Below are 14,588 nucleotides of genomic sequence, written 5' to 3' on the forward strand. Positions count from 1 at the left end.
AACTTTTCTGACCCTCAATTTTGTAGGCCTGTGTAATTACTCTCCTTGGAACATCTTGTTGCTGCTTGCAGCTTCAGTGAAACACCTTTGAAACACCCAGGCCAGAATAATATTACTATCTGTTCCATTGTATTAGCAGAGCAGCTATACATTCCATGCAAGCATTTATTTGCTACTGCAGGAAGTTTTGGCACTGGGTGATGCATTCTATATTTCCATTAGTAAGCTATTTCATAGAAAATAACATTTTACTGCATGGTGGAGGTCTTAGAAGGTGGAGGTCTTAGCACCAAAATGCTATTACTTTCAGTATGAATACTAACAGTGATAGTTTTTTCATGCAATGTATACCTTTTCCAAGTGGATTTGGCAGTAGGCTCAGGTTAGAAAAAAATGAAATATTGTTCTACTGTATATAAATAAATAGTTCATTATCAGTCATGGTGAGAGCCATTTAGGTTAGATTTCTCCCCCTCCCCCCAAATTAGGCAAATTCTTAGAAAGTAATTCTGCCATTTGCTCTTAGCCTTAACAGCTAAAATTATTCTCCATGTTCACATGTGGAATATTTCTGATTAGGTCAGATGTTAGGTCAGAGCAACAGAGTGCCCTGAAACATCTGACTGGCCATTATTGGAATGGTGGATCTGATAGACTTTGGCTGCTGGTATGATGTTTGTTTTTAATTATTTGATGCAAATACTACATGTTTCTACAAAACCCTCTACCATTCTCTCCCTTTGTGCATAGGTTCATCAACTTGGCTGTGAAGTTGTTGTCTTATTGCTGGAGTTAAATCCTGACCAAATGAACCTCTTCAACTGGGCTATAGACCGATGTTATACTGGATCATACCAGCTTGCTTCCGGTTGTTTCAAAGCCATTGCAACTGTGTGTGGAAGCAGGTATTAATCGTTCTTAAAGTAGGACATTCTAGGAGCTTGGTGGAGGCGGACTGGTGAGGCATAACAGAGACTTATTAACTAACCCTACAATTTCAGATAGGAATAGACTTAAATTCTACCTTATGTAATGATTAAACAAAAAGTAACAACTGCAAGCATGTTTGCTGTTAGTTAGTATAGCTTCTGAATATTCACACTGAATATTCTTTTCAAGAGGAGCTTCAGTGAGCAAGTGGAAATGAATGAACATTTTCTTAGACAGGAAGCCTAATATGCTTTCCCTGTAAAATAGACCCTCTGTGTCTTTGTGCCATTCTGGAAGAAAAAAAAAAAACTGGCTTAGGTGTGATATTCACCATGCCACAACTTGATGCATATATTTTTTTTAAAATGATACTGATGTATGGAAATATTGCCTTAATGCTAAAAGTGTTTTCTAAAAGATAGAAAACAAATAAATGTACGGAGTGTCAGCTGTATCTTTCAATTCATATGGGATTTTCAGCCACATGTTCAATCCTATCTGGGGTTAATTTGTGGCAAAAATTGCACTAATCCCTCTTTTGGTGCTATCAGACATCCTTTGGTAGACTTCCTGGAGGTGCATGTATCCCAGAAAAGGTGAAGGAAGTTTCCCCTGAGGGCAGAAAACTTCAGGCATGTTACATGAAACACCACGCCAAGTGTAACAAGATTTTTTCTCAAGTCCACTGCTTCTATGCAAAATAATAATAATAACCCCCATGGGACGCTACTTTGTAGTGGTGGGGCTTGCATGCTTCAGTGAGGTAGGGGGATAAGCTGGACATGGCCACCTAAACCAGATAGGCCTCTGCTGAGAAGTCAGACTAACGGCGCAAACCTGAGAATTTGTTGGGCAGGAGGGTCATAAAGCATGTTTGCGCCTCCTTAGGAGTAAGCTGCGTCGGCACATGAAGGTGCACTGACACACGGAGGCTGAATCCAGCCTCTGAGGTGGCTTCCTCCTCGAGTCTTGCGTCAGCCCGGCTGGGCTGACACAAGGCTCTGGAGTGAGTGGGAAAGGGGTGAGAGGGAGTGCGATCGCTCCACTTTCACTTTTAACAGGCTGAGGAGACCTTCAGACACTCGTGCAGGACTCCCCACACCGCAGGATGGCTGCTGCAGGGACTGGTGAGTGCATCCAAGTCCCTGCAGCCCACCTTAATGAAGTGATCCTGGGGATCACGTCACTGCCTTCCCCCCGCTGCCTCCCTCCCTCCCCTCTCCTCCCCTCCCCTGCAAGCACTTACTGCGGTTTTCAAACTCTTGGAGAGTTTGGAAACCGCAGCTGTAGGGGTATGGAATAATAAGCCTCGCATAATTGTAGAAAGTTAGCAAAATGAAAAATAAAAAAATTATGCTCTGCTACTATGAATTGAGACCAGCAAGAAGGGGTTATTTGAAGAGAATGCATAAGATCTGGAAAGAAGAACATCTGACATTAGAACTTACAGAGCAGACATTAGCTGATCAGCACCGATTTATTACAAGGAATAAAGTGTTCATTGATGTTGAATTGGAAGAATTTCAGAGAATAGCCCAGAGCACAGAAACAGAACAACTGCTAGGTTTAGCAGCTCAGATAGTTGAGGAGGCAACACAGGAGAAGTTGGCAGTAATAACATAATAATAATAATAACAGGTATTTATATACTGCCTTTCTTGGTCTTTATTTAAGACTTTATTCAAGGCGGTTTACATAGGCAGTCTTTATCTAAATCCCTATTTAAATAGGGATTTTTACAATTTCAAAGAAGGTTCTTTCTTTCAAGAACCACTACATTCAAGGTGTTTCATTCCGATCTGACTTCACATTCTGGCCTCCATCCTCCCACGCTCCGAGCAGATGGAATTGCTTGGCTTCAGCTAGTCAGCTGCTCCAAGGTTGCACGGTGCCGGTGGCCTCGAACTGGCGACCTTGGGGATGTTATCTTCAGGCAGACAGAGGCTCTACCCTCTAGACCAGACCTCCTGCCCTCCTGCCAGTAGAGGAAGCCCCCATCGCGTATTCAGTTTCAAACAATCTTTCCCTGGTGTCTTCTCCATTGCCTTCACCTCAGCAGGAAGAGCAACAGTGTCCTTTATTACCCCTGCTAATTGGGTAAGAGGCACTTTTTCAAGTGGGTGCTCCTTTTTTTAGCAGGGGAAGAGTAACTGGCCCACCTCACCCCAGCACTGTCTGTTCTAGTGGCTGTCTGCTGGTATTCCTTTGCATCTTTTTAGATTGTGAGCCCTTTTGGGACAGGGAGCCATTTAGTTATTTGATTTTTCTCTGTAAACCACTTTGTGAACTTTTAGTTGAAAAGCGGTATATAAATACTGTTAATAATAATTAATAATAATTAATTTTTTATTAATAATTAATTATTATTAACAGTATTTATATACCGCTTTTCAACTAAAAGTTCACAAAGCGGTTTACAGAGAAAAATCAAATAACTAAATGGCTCCCTGTCCCAAAAGGGCTCACAATCTAAAAAGATGCAAAGGAATACCAGCAGACAGCCACTAAGAACCTAACTGAAAGCCTAACTGAAAACCAACAAGAACTGAAGGTAAAAATAACTGAGCAGATTGGAAAAGATAATAATAGTAGATTGCCTGTGTTAAAACTTGTGGAAATGAGGCATCTTGCCAGCTATAGTAAACACAAAAATTGTAGTAACCACCATAAGCACTAGTTCACTGCAGGAAATAAACCAACTCATGTACAGCACTGCTGCAGTAATAACAGAAGAACTTGCCTGCAAAATTGTAAAACTAAAACATCAAAATAATGCATCACTAAAATGGAAGATCAGGTTAGAGAGCAAAATTGCTATGCTAAGATATAATGCCAGCAAGCTGAAGGAGTTGAAAGAAAAGAAGCTGAAAAATCAAAAGACCAAAGAATACCTGGTAAACAAATATTTATCTAGAAACTGGTGATACAATAACAAAGCTGGCTTATAAAAAAATCAAATGAAGATCAGGAAAGAAAAATGGCATAGTAAAGTGCTCCATGGCCAATATATAAAAGACATTGCAGGAAATGCTGACAACAACAAATCTGGCACTGGCTAAGAACAGGTAGATTGGAAAAGGCGACAGAGGAATTAATTTTGGCTGCCCAAGACCAGACACGAAGAACAAATGCATATAGAGCCAAAATTGAGAAAACACAGACAGCAAATGTTGCTTGTGTAAAGTGCTGATGAAATGGTGGACCACCTGGTCAGCTGCTGCAAGACTGCTGCTGTAATTATGCAGATGGATTACAAAGAAAGGCATGACAAAGCTGCAACAATATTTCATTGGAACATGTGTAAAAAGTATAAACTGCCTGTGAGTAACAACTGGTAGAACCACAAAACTGAAAAGTGGTAGAGAATGAAGAAGTCAAAGTGCTCTGGAATTTTAGAATACAAACTGACAAGCATCTGCCACGCAACACACCAGACATAACCATCATTGATAAGAAGGATAAGACAGTCTGAATAGTAGACATTGCAATACCTGGTGACAGTAGAATATAAGATAAGGAACTGGAGAAAATCAACAAGTATAAAGACCTTCAGATAGAAATTGAAAGGCACAAGAAAGCAAGAGTAATACCAATTGTCATAGGGGCCTTGGGTGCTATCCTGAAATATCTGGAAAAGCACTTGGACACCATTGGGATGAGTACCATCGGTCAATTACAGAAGGTTGCCTTACTAGGAACAGTGCATATAAAAACAAAAAATAGCTGCTTATCCTAGGTCCTTGGGAAGTACTCAATAGCTCAATATATACAAAATCCAGTCCAAAACAACATGACTGTGCCAAAATGAGGATGATAATAATAGCAGCCACTTACCATGCTCATTCCATGGCTTCTTTGGTTGCAGAAATGCAGGACTTCCACATTTTATTTAAAGGGACCATGCAAATGAAGGAGTTCCTTTTGTTCCTATAAATCAAACTGAAAGTCCTGTACTTCCATGTCTGAAGAAACTGCATGAAGAACATAGTAAGGAGGTCGATGATCCACTTGCTTTTAGTGGTTGGAAAGTGGATCATTGTAGGAGATCAGCTATCCAGCCCATGAAGGACTGTATGGGGGCAGTGAGGGCAGCAGGCTTAGGGTGAAGGGCACCCTGAACCTGCTGCCCTCTCGCCTCCATGTAATCTACCACTGATCACCTCATCTAATGAATGGCCCCCTCTCTCCAGGAACAAAAACCACTGGGGTGGGAAAACAGGGAAGAAAGCAGAGGGGATAATTTTACTGTCCTATATTGCTCCACTCATTATGTTGTACCTACTAATGTGGATGGATTGTTTGTGCGATACATACACAAACAAGAAAGCACCACATTACAAAGCACAGAAAGTAACTTGCAACTCCAGATGTCCCTGAAAGTGGAAAAACAATCACTGGGTAGTGCTAAAAGACTCCAGTCTGGAAGCAACCCAGATTTCCCTTGTTTCATAAAACCATAATAAAAACTGCTTTTCTCTGAGCGTTGGGGCACCTGTGAAACATTTCCGTGAGACAGAAATATTAAAATGCACTCTGGAATTTCATTAATCACAATAAATAACTAATAGCAACATATTGTAGCATTGCAGTAAATTAAACAGAAACGAAGTTTCCTGCATTTATGTTCAACAATATCCTCAGGGGTTAAGGAATGCCTTCACATTCCTTAAATTTCTGCCTGTTTTTCATCACCATGTTTGGAGTGGGTAAAACTGAAAGTTGAGTGCCTGAAGTTGCCACCTGATTCATCATTTATGTGCTAAAATAAATGTGATTAAGTTAACAGTGGCAACAGGCAGGGCCACGTGTTCTGAGATTCCAGGAAATTAGATGCTGAATTATATATCAACTGACAATGCAATCCTAGGCATATCTCCTCAGAAGTAAGTCTCATTGTGTTTCAATGGCGCTTACTCCCAGGAAAGTGAATATAAGATTGCAACCTACAGCTTATAAATTTTAGTGTGCATAATTTGCATTAATAAATAACCCTTGTTTTGTGTGTAGTTGAAGAATAGACACTTCTCACATCTGCCTTTGTGAAGAGGAGTTGTCATATCTATTTGTATTTGGGGGGCATGAATCTGAGTTTGTACTGATGATGTTTGATATAGTTGGCTCAATTGTTTTATTTGATGTTTTGGCTTTATTGATTATCCTGTGCTGCCCTGAACTCAGCTTCTGTGGAAAACCAGCCTAGATATTTGATTTATAAATATAGAATCCCTATGGAGCAAAAATGTTCATAAAAATATGTTTGTTCTTTCAGGAACTACCCTTTTGATATAGTGACACTTTTAAATTTAGTCCTGTTCAAAGCATCTGACACCAACAGAGAGATTTATGAAATTTCTATGCAACTCATGCAGGCATGTATGAAATAATTTTGTTAATCCTGTAAAACAGTTTGGAAAAACCAATACCTGTACACAGAAAAGGTTGTGTTGTCTGGCACTTGGCTAAGCTGCAAACTTGTTTAACTGGCGTCTCTGCCTACCTGAGGTGGTAGGCAAAGATTTTGCTTAATAAAGTGTGCTATTTAATGAAGAGTCAGTTAAGGAAGCTCCCCAGCTCCCTTGTTTGTTCACCTAACATGGCCCAAGTTGGGGGGGGGGGGGGTGTCAGTCTTGTGAAAACTTTGTTTAACTGGTATATTTGGGTAACCAGCAACTCTTGTTCATCATGTGCGCTGGATAACAACACTTTTACTGAAGTTGGCTTCCTCATACATTTAGCAAATGTGTTTCATGTTTGTTTTGTTCTTTGACCATCTAGTATGCAAATTTACAATAATCATATCTGTAAAACTGTAGTGATGAGATATTGAGACTTAGGCAGGAGGGCAGTTAGCCTTGAAGAAAGAACCAGGGAGAATTGGGGGAAATAAATTTATGTTTTATACAATATATTTAGGACAGGAACATAACTAGTAGACCGTACTGGGGAGCCTTGCAAAAAAATGTGCAAGGCAAGATTGAACAAGCAGTAGAAAAGAGAAAGAAAGCCAAAGGGATGGTTGATTGAAAAGAAGGCATTTCTGATCTGGTTGATACCAAAGGCATCACAGTGAGAGAAGGAAGGGAAACAGATGGGAAACAATCCTTTTGTATCCTTAATGAGAGTGTGTACTGGCCTCAGCTAAAGGCTAAACTTCTGTCATTTGAAAAATATATTGTAAACTCAATTTTGTGATATACTGCCCTTTTAAAATATTATTAAAATGTAGAAAATCTGCAATATCACTTTTTAATTTTTCTTCTTTGTTATAGATTTTGGAGGCCAAGCTCATTGTTTATTCCAAGAAAGTAGCTGAGCAAAGACCTGGCAGCATTCTTTATGGGACTCATGGTCCACTGCCGCCACTTTACAGTGTATCTCTAGCTCATCTGTCATATGAACTGGCAAGAATGTATCCTGAGCTTACACTTCCTCTATTTTCAGGTACAACTTTCCATTGATAAGTTTAGCTGAGGTTTACTTTTGTGCTAGAAAGGTGATATAGTATAGCTGCCTTGGGCATTTCCCTTGATAAAGGAAAGGTGGGGTATAAATTTTTTAAATAAATAAACATTACCCTCCAGAGTCAATTTGCCCAAATTAGCAAATAGGACAAGGCCTGAGAGGCCTAGTACATAGAAGGGCAAGAGAAGATGAACTGAGAGGCCTTGGGGAAAGCCTCTCAGTTCATCTTCTCTTACCCTTCTATATATTAGGAGCAGCAGAATGGAGAGTCCACTTAGTCAGAATCCAAGATTTTGGATTTCCTGTATTGATTTGTTATGTTGCTTTTTCTTATCATCTGTTAGCTGTAAATGTTATTTCATTGTACTGTACTTTCTGAATACTGAACATAATTTTTGAATCCTATTTCTAAACGCTCTGTCTGTACTTTAGTTTTCACTGGCTATGAGCTAAGCTTCATTGCTTTTCAAGCAAAGACGTTAAGCCTGAATTATATTCACATTAAAACATTTTACCTGTACTTTTGTATTTTGGGAATTTCTTTTCCTTTACAGGCTTAAGGTCATCAGATAAAGAAAGAGAGCGTGAGTTGTAAGTCGGTTGATAGAAGTGTAACATGTTCAGTATACTTCTACCAATATAAATTAACATGTGGATTAAGCAAGTATGAAATCATCTTTTTAAAATCCTTCTAGAAAAATGCTTGATAGGGAAGATGGTTGAATTAAATATCTCATAATCTAACTTCTAAATCTATGAGCCTTTGCTTTTGTTGTTTTCTAGAAGTAAGTCAGCGATTCCCAACAACTCATCCAAATGGGCGCCAAATCATGCTTACCTATCTACTGCCATGGCTTCATAATCTTGAGCTTGTAGACAACAGACTTCTTCTCCCAGGTTCAAGTCCTAGTAGCCCAGAGGATGAAATAAAGGACAAAGATGGGGAAATAATTGTCACATGCGGACTGAAAGGAAATGGTTGGGGCTCTCCAGAAGCCACATCATTGGTGCTGAACAATCTGATGTATATGACTGCTAAGGTAAGTGTGTAAATACATACCTATTAAATAGGAATTCCAGTGCATCTTTTTGTAAATAGTATTATTCTTCAGTTTTTGCATAAACCTGTACTCGGTCTGATCCGTTATTGAATCCTGCCTTTGGAGTGAACTGGGTACTGGGGCTCATTGGTCAGGTTACAGTATATAATTCTGTTGTCTGAACTGTGATAGGTTCATAGTGCAAGCTTTGGTATCCAACACAAGCAGCTCATTTATGAAAGATTATTTCTTCAGTTTTTTTCTGAGTATTTTTTTTGTCTTGTTTGTGGAAAAACTGTATTTCTTTTTATCAAGTTCAGTGTCTGTGTTTCTCTGCAGTATGGAGATGAAGTCCCTGGACCTGAAATGGAGAATGTCTGGAATGCTTTAGCTAACAATGAAAAATGGAGCAACAACCTGAGAATAACACTGCAATTTTTGATAAGCTTGTGTGGAGTTAGCAGTGATACTGTCCTTTTACCTTATGTAAGTGGTTCCTAAAACTATTTTGCATTGTTTGAGCAAAACAATATCTATGCAAAATAAAATTCTACTACAAGTTATTGTATGTATGAGTCTGGTATGAGTCTTTTCAAATATAATGCAGTTATCACTCCTAAATCTAGTTGTCCCGTAGACAAATCCTTCTGTACACCTCCCTCTTTTGAACCTTATTTATAAACAGATTTTAGGGCAGAGTAGATAAGTGGATGACAGCTCTGCTGTGAAAAGACTACACTTTAGCTTCAAAAATATTCATTATAAGTATCATATTGTGCTCATTTATAAACTACTTTTGTGTTGAGGCAAGTAAATATTGTTTCTTCTTCAGATAAAAAAAGTTGCCATCTACTTATGTCGAAACAACACCATTCAAACGATGGAAGAGCTTCTGTTTGAATTGCAGCAAACTGATCCAGTAAACCCTATAGTCCAGCATTGTGATAATCCACCATTCTACCGCTTTACTGCCAGCAACAAGGCCTCAGCTGCTGCTTCTGGTAAGAAGTGAACACTCTCTCATCACTTTCTTGTAAGACCTTCTGCATGCAAAGTAGGACCTTCTGCATGCAAAGCATGTGCTCTAAGTTCAATCTCCAGGTAGAGCCCAGCTGAAACCTAAGAAAAAAAAGTTCTAAGTAAAAAGATAATTAAAACAAGCTGGAACCTCCAAGGCATCGCATAAAGAACAAGAGGAGGCATCAAAGGCTCTTTATTCCTTTGCCGCCTTTTCTCCACACGTAGTGAATTAGAGCCAAGTCGTGAGATTGTACCGCCAGTGCTCTGCTGGCGGTGAGTGTTGCAAGCGTGCTGTAAAGCACATTCGCAGCCCTCAGCATCGGTCCAGCGCCGGTGCTGGCTCAGTGCTGGGGTAGCACCTGTGGATCACCGGTGCTCCACAGCTCGGCAGTCATGCAGACTGCCGGGTGGTGGAGAGGTGAGTGGAGGCATGGGTGAGGCGAGGAGGAGGAGGCGTTCCGGGGCAGGGAGAGGAAGGGTGGGGAGAGGGTGGGGAGGAGGCATGCCAATGGGAGGGAGCAGGGTGGGAGGGGGTGGAGCTCTGCTCCACTGGATCCTGAGCCTCCATGTCAGGTCCACCACCCAACACAGAGGCTCTTGATTCTACAGCGACACAAGGGTTGCTGTAGGATCAAGTAGCCCCACTGAGGGGCTACTTTCCTTACCTGGGAGAAGAGGACAAGTGTCCCCTTTCCCTGAGAAGCTGCTGGCAGCTGCCCGGTTGTGTTCAGGATGCTGCTGCAGTAGCCCAGGATTGGGCTGTTAATCATATAAAGGTGGAGGGCTTAGAGGATTTTCTTCCTCTTCCCCTGTGCTTCCCTCTCCGCAAATACTTTGGAGGTGAGACTTCAGGAGACTTCAGCCCTTCTTTTATCCCTGCATCTACAGTATCATTGCAGGCAGCATGGTGGCAGTCAGGAACAGTCCTGAGAACTTTCATGATGCTGCAGCAGCTAGCAGCTCAAAAAAACTGGAGGCTTGTGCTGAAGCCTCAATGTCTGTGACCAACACTCAGAAGTCTTTCAACTTGGTTACTCAGTTTCCCTCTAAAGTAATTTCAAGAGGGTTTGAACTCAGAGGATTCAGTTTGTGAGTGTTGGGCAAGAAGAGTGAGTGAAGAAATAGCATGTACGAGTGGAAGTCCAAGCTGGAACAGTGCCATAAATACTGCCAATCTGTTGTCTCCATCAGCACATACCTCACCATCCACATCCTTCTTAGTTGCTACTTTTTGTAATGTGACTTGTGTAGACAATCCTGGGGGAGGATTCTTTCCACTCTACCACTTGACAAGAAGCAACTGGGAGAAAATGAGGCAGTGGAAGCAGTGGTGGCTCTTTTCTCAAGTACTTCTCTGAAAGCACTCGGGAAAAAATCACAGTGGCAGCAGAGCTATAGGAGGAAGATGAGACTCTCCATGCTCCTCTTGTACCTTCTTGCATGCAAGAAGAAGATGGGGCAGGAGATTCAAGCTGACAGGCAGTCAATGGTCAGGGAAGCTAGTGGGCAGGCATAGGTACAAGGCATTCTCCATCAATTAGAAGCCTCCCTCAACCTGCCACCTGAAATGAGGGGTTCAGCCAGCCTCCTAACCGAGCTGCCATTGTACTGCCCTATACTGCAGTCTTCCTCATGAAGGGCAACACGCACAACAGGCAGTGCGTGAAGTGAGTCTGACAGACTATGGGCTACTTGTGGAGTTGACTGTTTGTTGCACATATAAAGGCTATCTTTTTTATAGTTGGTCCTGGTTGTAAGAAAATGCTCTAAACATAATTTGATAACCATTTTTTTTCTTGGTTGGAGTGAAAAATCTTTCAAAAGTATATTGTGTAAGTATTTGATATGTATAGGTTGAGTCTCATTATTCAGGAGGGTTCCTTTCCCAGGACTCATGTGAATGGCAAAAATCGCACTAAAGCATATCCATTAAAAAAACAAAGTCCTTTTGCTAGGTGATTTAAAAACAGCCTTGCTGACCTTTTGTAATGCACACAGAGATGATCTTTCTCTCTCCAGGAGCTAATGGAGGAGGTGATAATGACTTGCATTCTTTCAGGTGCTCAGGGGGAGGAGAGGGTTCTACATGCCTGGAGAGAGAATGATTGATGGATTGTCAGCCGGCTTCCCTCTCTTGAGTTACCAAGGCTATTGTTAGCTTTAAAAGGCCCTTCTCATTGCATTGGGATAGAAAAATCCATGAATTTTTCCAGGAGTGAAAAATCTGAGTAATTAGGTTATACCTGTAATTGCTTGCATGACTGTCTCTCTACTACAGTAAGAAAAGCAATTTTTTTAAACTGTGATTTTAAAGGGATGCATTTTACCTCTTCTCCAGGGATCAGCACATTTCTTCTCATTTGCAGTGCCATTTGAGTTGAGTGAAATCCATGTATAAAAAATCAGTGTATAACAAGGTTGGACCTGTATTCTTGTTTTTTTGTTTTACACATACAGGAACCACATCAAGCAGTAATACTGTAGTAGCTGGCCAAGATAGTTTTCCTGACATGGAAGAGAACAGAATTGTGAAAGAAACAGATGAACGGTTAGTACTTTATTGAATCAAAATCTTTCTGTCTCTCTCTCTCTCTCAAATATGAACCAGAAATGGTTGATCCGCCTGTCCATGGTCCGACTATCCCACTGCTGCCAGCAGGTTGTGAGGCCGCTCCAGGAAAAACACTACAACCACTGACCGCAATTCAGCCCCTGGACTCTTCAAGGCGGCCAAAGCTGCCCACAACCAAGGCTGGGCGGAACATACGCTAGCCTTTGTGCCACAGGAACTTCTGGGGCGCTTGAAGACTGCTGTCATCAAGAAACCCAAAAGCACCAAGTGGTGCCTGTCCCTGGTGATAGAAGGCAGTGGCAGAAACTTCTTTTGCTGTGTTCTCAGGATGCCACTGCTGGCAGGCACTGAGAAGCACAACCAGGCAAGAGGGCAGCACAGGTGGGGCATAGGGGACAGGATGAGGGGAGCAGAGATGTGATGAGGGCTTGTTTAGTACTAGTCTAAGAGCCGAATCCTGAGCTCTGCACACCGGCTTACCACCAGTGTGCACTGGGTGGACACCTCAGCCTCCATTGCTTGGCAGTTGCACAGACCGCTGAGCAGCAGAAAGGAAAGCGGAGGTTGGGGGAAGCAGGGAGAAGGCGTTCTGGGGAGAGGGGTGGAGGGCGGGGGGAGGCATGCCAGGGGGAGGGAGCAGGGAGGGAGGGAGGCGGGACCGGTGGATGTAGTACATATTCATCATAACTATAGTAACCATTGATAAACTTGTCCTCAATGAACTAACTAAAATTAGTTTAGGTTTAGGGATTCTGCTTTCCAGGCTTGATCTGAAAAGCTGGGTAAATCCTCCCATTTGTGATATATCTTTGCCCATTACCAAGAGAGAATGTTTCTCAGATATAAAAATACCCCTTGGAACACTTCAGAGAACAGGATGTTTCTGTAAAGAAAATGTCCTGCTTATTGCATACCACTTTAAGAACAGTTTCATGAAAACAGATAGGAAAATATAATACACAAGCATATCATTTATATTATCTCTGCTTTTGTGTTTTCTTCTCTGCTTTGCTAAATGTTACCTTTGAATGCAAGCTTGCACAGTTCAATGATAATCATCTCTTCATTTCTCCATGACATATATCTGATTAAACAGATGAATACCACAGAGATAAGGCTGGTGTGATACATAGATTGATCCAGATGGAGTTCTTAACAGAAGAGACTGCATAAACAACCAAATAATAAATAATTTTGATTCTAGGCAATATCATTTTTCCTTTCCTTACAAAATGTTTACCAGTATTGTTTAAATTGGATTTTTTCAAAATCTTGGGACAGACATTCAAACAATATTTATCTTTCTCTGATACAGATTTTGCCTGCCTGTGTCTTCAGGTGCATCTGAATAAATTGTGTGTGCATGGCCTACCAACCTCTCAACTCTAAAACATGCAGGAGATAATTTAGGAAGGCAAAAACAGGGGGAAACTGCCATGTTGCATTGCTTCTCTATTTGAACCTGCTAGTGAAGACCAATCAAAAGATCATAAAGCAACTTGTCCAAGTTTTTTGGTAATGTGTGCTGTTTCAGAGACAGCAAAATCCCTTGATGCTGCAGTTCATCAAACATAATTATGTACACCTAGAGTTGTGGAATTTTTCATAGCATTTGTTAGCTTTACAGTCCAACTCCATACGTATATACTCAGAAGTAAGTCCCACTGAGTTCAGTAAGACTTGCTCCCAAATAAGTGTGCATGGAATTGCAGTCTCAGGTTATATTACAAGGTAGTAAAGCACAAGATTATACAAACATGCATGTATTAAATAGATAACATAAAATGTTTATGACTATTTTTTAAATAAATGTTTTTATTTAAAACAAAAAATTTGGAAAAAATTAAGGTGCTGTGCCTTACTTAAATCATATGGATGGAGATGTGCATTCAAACTCATTGACTTCATTAGAATTAAGCATACTAAATACTTTATTGAATTGTAACAATAACATTTGCAGTTACTGCTCAGTGATAATAAGATTATCTGAATTAGATCCAATGTACTGTATTATAAAGTTCACTACAGTCACAGTTTTATCCATTTAGATTTTTTTAAGCTTGCTGAAGTACAGTTGCCATGAAATGCATCACACATTGGTCCATAATTGTCCTAAGGGGCACAATCTGGGTCTTGATCATCATTACAATATTCTAGAGTGGGTACAGACTTGGCTCTGGAGACTAGATCTGTCTACTACTATGTCAACAATATACAAAAGCAAGTATATGCAAGTCCTGGGCACAAGCAAGACCAAGGAATACCAGTGTCTGTACTGGTCCCCTAGTTTTGCTGGAGTGCTAACACTCATTGTAATGAAAGGATTGCTTGTCTGAATCTACCTTTGGATAATCTTCTTCCTGGAATATTTAACACAGGTGTAAATTGAACCCAGATTAAGACTTTAAAGAAGATTTTGTTGTGTGTTTTTTCAAGGTTCAGCAATGTGATCAGAGCACATAACCGATTGGAATCAAGATACAGCAATAGCTCTGGAGGATCTTATGATGATGACAAAAGTATGACTTGGCATTTGGTTATGTGAAATTTTGTGAACAATAAGT

The 14,588-nt window shown here is 40.7% G+C and overlaps 1 protein-coding gene across 4 annotated transcripts in view; it reads left to right on the forward strand.

Annotated features, from left to right (window-relative positions):
• FRY (FRY microtubule binding protein) overlaps positions 1 to 14,588 on the forward strand; it is a 256,079-nt gene that overhangs the window by 173,778 nt on the left and 67,713 nt on the right. For all 4 annotated transcript variants that reach the window (XM_066620128.1, XM_066620125.1, XM_066620127.1 and 1 more), the window contains 8 exons: positions 751 to 905; positions 6,200 to 6,299; positions 7,200 to 7,371; positions 8,176 to 8,432; positions 8,772 to 8,918; positions 9,265 to 9,433; positions 11,910 to 12,000; positions 14,461 to 14,543. In XM_066620128.1, coding sequence (XP_066476225.1) covers positions 751 to 905; positions 6,200 to 6,299; positions 7,200 to 7,371; positions 8,176 to 8,432; positions 8,772 to 8,918; positions 9,265 to 9,433; positions 11,910 to 12,000; positions 14,461 to 14,543 — 1,174 coding nt within the window. The remainder of the gene's footprint in view (positions 1 to 750; positions 906 to 6,199; positions 6,300 to 7,199; positions 7,372 to 8,175; positions 8,433 to 8,771; positions 8,919 to 9,264; positions 9,434 to 11,909; positions 12,001 to 14,460; positions 14,544 to 14,588) is intronic.

Source organism: Tiliqua scincoides, chromosome 3 (assembly GCF_035046505.1).
Source record: "Tiliqua scincoides isolate rTilSci1 chromosome 3, rTilSci1.hap2, whole genome shotgun sequence".
Classification (NCBI taxonomy): Eukaryota; Metazoa; Chordata; class Lepidosauria; order Squamata; family Scincidae; genus Tiliqua; species Tiliqua scincoides.